Source organism: Halichoeres trimaculatus, unplaced genomic scaffold (assembly GCF_033239565.1).
Source record: "Halichoeres trimaculatus isolate MK-OKI-2021-1 unplaced genomic scaffold, fHalTri1.1 fHalTri1_scaffold_20, whole genome shotgun sequence".
NCBI lineage: Eukaryota > Metazoa > Chordata > Actinopteri > Labriformes > Labridae > Halichoeres > Halichoeres trimaculatus.
In genome coordinates, this window is record NW_027437198.1 from 205,026 (window position 1) to 210,025 (window position 5,000).

Below are 5,000 nucleotides of genomic sequence, written 5' to 3' on the forward strand. Positions count from 1 at the left end.
TTTATGTTTGTACCTGTTATTGTGTGTACCTGTTAGTGTGTGTTCTTTTATCTGTTAGGCTTCAGTCAGCTGACTCTGCAGGTGTGTCTTTCCTGTCAGAGACAGAGCTCTTCATGTTTGGCTGTATGCTCTCAGTCAGAGGAGATGCAGCAGCGAAGCCTTCATCTCTCTGTGATCTACCTCTGTGTGTGTGTGTGTGTGTGTGTGTGTGTGTGTGTGTGTGTGTGTGCGTGTGTGCGTGTGTGTGTGTGTGTGTGTGTGTGTGTGTGTGTGTGTGTGTGTGTGTGTGCGTGTGTGTGAGTGTGTGTGTGAGTGTCAGTAACATCTTCTAGAGATGTAAACTGATGTGTGTTCAGATAGAAACTGTCATTCCCCCTCTGATGCAGAAACACCTGAAGAGCAGGTAAACATCTTCAATCTGAGTGCAGGGTTCAGCTGAGCACGCTCTGTCAGCAGATTCCTCTGTGCTGAGAAGGGGGGGGCTCTGAGGAATTTCTGAAGGTGTCTGTGATGGAGGCTTGTGGAGGGTGTGTGCTCCACGCAGCCCTGTGATTGGCTGGCTGCTCCTTTGTGAGTGTGTCTTTGAACGTTCAGCTGAGAAAGAGAGAATCAGGCTGGGACGGGGGAGAGAGACAGAGAGACAAGGAGACAAAGAGGTGGTTGGGGGGGGGGGGGGGGGGGGGGGGGGGGGGGGGGTAGATAAGAATGAGCTGCAGGAGCCAGGCTGGAGACTTTTCAGCTTCTCCCACAGGGCAAAGGTCACAGGTCACTCTGGTCAATGGACTTCTTTTGTCTTAGTTTAGACCAGAAAACCTGTTTGATCCACCATCAGCCCACAGTCCACAGTCCTCAACGGGACCAGGCTGTGATCATCCTGTCTGTCTCTTCATGTCTCTTTCTGTTTTATCGTGTCTCTTTCAGTCTCTGTCTTATCATGTCTCTTCCTGTCTCATCGTGTCTCTTCCTGTCTCATTGTGTCTCTTTCTGTCTGATCTTCTCTCTGTCTGTCTCATCGTGTCTCTTCCTGTCTCATCGTGTCTCTTCCTGTCTCATTGTGTCTCTTTCTGTCTCATCGTGTCTCTTTCTGTCTCATCGTGTCTCTTTCTGACTCATCGTGTCTCTTTCTGTCTCATTGTGTCTCTTCCTGTCTCATTGTGTCTCTTCCTGTCTCATTGTGTCTCTTTCAGTATCTGTCTCATCGTGTCTGTGTCTGTCCCTTCCTGTCTCATCATATTCTTTTTTGTCTTGTCTCTTCCTGTCTCACCTTGTATTTTTGTCCCTCTGATTGTGTCTTTTTCTGTCTCATTGTGTCTCAGGGGGTCTGATCAGCTTTGACGTCTTCCCTGAGGGCTGGGATAAGAGGCTGTGTCTGGAGCTGCTGCAGAGCGAGGGCCTAGACCAGATCTATTTCTTCGGCAACGAGACATCAGATGTGAGTCCAGAGATCCTCAGGGATCATACATTTATATATAATATATATATATTTATATATATATATATATATATATATATGTGTGTGTGTGTGTGTGTGTGTGTGTGTGTGTGTGTGTGTGTGTGTAAAACAAACAGGAGGTCATTTAGAGTATAGGATAAAACTTTATATGTCATTGCAACAAGAGCAACAAAATTGCAAAAGCCCTTCAGTCAGTGCAAAACAGTCTAAAGTGAAAAGTAGCTGCCAACAGAGTGATCATGGGGCAGTGAGGCATTTTTTTAACCTGTGAGGAAAGACCAAATGTTGATCTGCTGAGTAAACAAACTGAACTCTGCAGATGTGCCGTCACAGCGTGTCCATCCTCGGTGTGTGAGCAGAGACAGAAACAAGCTCCATGTTTGTGTCTCACTGCAGCAAACACTCAGCTCCGATGCCCTCTGCTGGCTGAACACAGGAACTCCCTGAGTCCTCTGTGCCTTGGTGCTCTCATTCAGAGCCTGAGGCAGAGTGGGAGCTCTGTGAGTCTGAGCGTGCTCTGTGTGTGTCAGCTGTAAGAGTGCGAACAGGTGAGCAGCTGTCAGGTGTGTAAACGCTGACCCCTGTTGGTGATTTTCTCTCAGGGAGGAAACGACTTTGAGATCTTCAACGACCCTCGGACCATCGGATTCACAGTGTACTCTCCAGAGGACACTGCCAGACTATGTCGGGAGCTCTTCTTTGACACCCCTACCCACGAGTCCTGATGAGCAGAACCGACCCCCCCCTGCCCCTTTAAAGACGATGTTTGCACTAATGATGCCACAGCTGATACCACACACTGGTACAGACTGAACGCCATGAAACAGGAAACAGAAGAGTTTCTCCTCCTCAGAGAGGACACCTCCAATCATTCCAGATGCTTTCTGACTCCCTGAGAGATGAGCCTTCACCATCTGGGGCCAGTTGTTCAAAGGTTATCAACTGTATTTTGGTTACCGGATTGGATCAAATGTCCAAAATGGGTTGTTCAAAAGAAAAAGAAGGATTTTGAAAATTTTTAAATCGGATTGGATCACGCAATCCAATCCTAGATTTCATCTGGATCAAACCTTCAGTTTGTACTGTTCACTTTGATCCAAAAAAAAACAAGATTATCCTGATCCCAACAGGGAGCAGGATTTCAAGGTGGATTTCAGGAAGAAAATGTTAAAGTTTGGTCAAATAATACGTCATTTGTACAATTAAGTGTCTTTACTTTTGTATATATATATATATGTGTATATATATATATATATATATATATATACACATGGTCACAGAGAGGGACCTGGAGCCTGATAACCATTTTGTACAGGACAGTACATGCGAGTATGATGTGTATCAGATGATGTGTTTGTCCCTGACTATTCTTTATTTCGTTAACTTTTGGTCATCCAGCCTTTTTTAGATTGAATACGTTTTCAGCATATCCACCATTTAATTTTTGAGTTTTATTTGTTGTGACTCAGATGAGGGCTCTCAGCAATGTCACCCGTCTGTTTGTGAAACAGGTTTTTGAAGCAAATCAGCTATCCCGGCCATATTGGTAGTGACAGGGGCTTTAGCTAAAGGGCGCCCATCAGTCATGTGATCTGAGCTCTGTCTCTGATTGGGTGAGCTTGTGATCTTAATATCCTCTAAACTGCTGAGTTAGAAAAAAATCCACCCCCCGTGCAGTGTATGCCAACAGTGAAATTAGCGACTCTGACAGGAGACGCCTTTTGCACCAGGCAGTAAATAGGTCAAGTTCTACTGTGAAAACGACTTTTTTTTGGCTTGGTGTGTATGTGACTCTCTGTACTTTTGGAGTGAAAAGTCGAGAAACAGCAGCTTTTAGCACTTCAGCATTGACTGAGCAGAGACGAGGTTGCAGTTAAGTTTTGTCTCAGAATCAGACTTAAAGTGGCCCACTGTTGTCTCTTCAACCGTATTTACAGAGCTGGTAGCCCACATTGTGATATGTTGTCCCATTTAGAGCACTGGTAATCTGGATTTGATAATCTTAATAAATGTGTATCTGGCTTAGGGAAATCCAATCCAATATTGCTTTGAAAAATTGGCATAAAACTGAAACAGATCATCTGATCCTGGATAGCAGAAAAAAGGATTAACAAACCCAGATCATTGTGATCCAGATTAAATTCTTTGAACAACTAGCCTCTTAACCTCAGCCGCTGTCAGCCGCTGTCAGCCGCTGTCAGCCGCTGTCAGCCGCTGTCAGCCGCTGTCAGCCGCTGTCAGCCGCCGTCAGCCACCGTCAGCCGCCGTCAGCCGCCGTCAGCCGATTTCAGCCGCTTTCAGCCGCTGTCAGCTTTGATGTTTTTGGTGTTTTTCTGAGCTTTGTGCACGTCTGAAACTGTTGCTGTTTGACTGTAAACTCTGGTTTGATTCCCCTCTGATGGGTTTGCAGAGTGAAAAAAAAACTGTTATAATGTGAAAATGTTTCTTTTTGTTTTTTGATTTTTGGTTGTGAAAATTGAAAAGAGTCAGATCGTCAGGCTCTTGTCAGCACTCCTTCAGCTTCAGCTCAGAGACCCCAAGAAGGATCGTCAGACCGAAGACGAGAACATGTCAGTGTTTCTGATGCTAAAGCTAATGCTAACCAGTTGTGGATGATTTAATGTGTTTAGGTTTTAATAAAAATAATAAAACTTTCTTCATGTCATTCACTGACTTCTCTTCTCTGAGGTCTGCACACAGTTTGCAGGACTCCCAGCATGCCTTTCTGTTTGTGTTCTCGTTTGTATCCATGTGTTAGATAAAGGAGAGCAGAATACGCACACACAGAGTGTGTGTTTCACAGCCTTCTGACTCTAACAGACGTGGGGCTGTAATAAGCTGAGCTCTGAGTTAGAAATGATTCTTTGTCAGTGCGTTGAGTGTTTTCTCCCTCTTTCCCTCCATCAGCCTGACTCTCTGTCCTTCATGCAGGTGAAGAAAAACGCTTTGAGCGGGTGTGAGTGAGTCATAAATGGTTTAATGACTGAAGGTCGGAGGTCAGAACAGGGATCAGCTGCAGAGATTCAGGTCCACAAAACAAAACAGATCTTAGAAAGAGACAGAGAGACACAGACCTGAAGGACCACAGACCACAGCTCTGAGGGCGTGATCTCCATTGGCACCAACTATAAAGTTATGTAGTCACACACACACACACACACACACACACACACACACACACACACACACTCACACACACACTCACACACACACACACACACACACACACACACACACACACACACACACACGTGCACATAAACATGGGGACATATCACAATGTCAATGATGCCCAACAACCATGGGTAAGTGTTATCACGAAAGTTCTCCAGCCATAGTGAGACACGTGTCTGTCTGTCTGTTTATCTGCCTGCTTGTTTTACAAGTTACAATTTTTCCAAGTTTTACAAACAGACTCCACGGTCTCTGAAGACAAACCTTTTCCCCATCCCACTGCTCTTAAATCCAGAGTTTGTTTATATCAGAGTCTGAACCACAGTGAAGCAGACATGAGGTAAGGAAGGGTCAGCTGACCGACCCCTGATCC

The 5,000-nt window shown here is 45.2% G+C and overlaps 2 protein-coding genes across 2 annotated transcripts in view; one reads left to right on the plus strand and one right to left on the minus strand.

Annotated features, from left to right (window-relative positions):
• Positions 1 to 4,118, plus strand: part of pmm1 (phosphomannomutase 1) — a 22,418-nt gene extending 18,300 nt beyond the window's left edge. The window contains exons 6-7 of the mRNA XM_074696300.1: positions 1,289 to 1,432; positions 2,056 to 4,118. Of these exons, the coding sequence (XP_074552401.1) occupies positions 1,289 to 1,432; positions 2,056 to 2,178 (267 nt within the window). The 3' untranslated portion in view covers positions 2,179 to 4,118. The remainder of the gene's footprint in view (positions 1 to 1,288; positions 1,433 to 2,055) is intronic.
• A 330-nt stretch (positions 4,119 to 4,448) lies between these two features.
• Positions 4,449 to 5,000, minus strand: part of csdc2b (cold shock domain containing C2, RNA binding b) — a 4,471-nt gene continuing 3,919 nt past the window's right edge. The window contains exon 4 of the mRNA XM_074695816.1: positions 4,449 to 5,000. This exon is cut by the window's right edge and continues 1,165 nt beyond it. The gene's annotated coding sequence lies outside the window, so the exon portion shown is untranslated.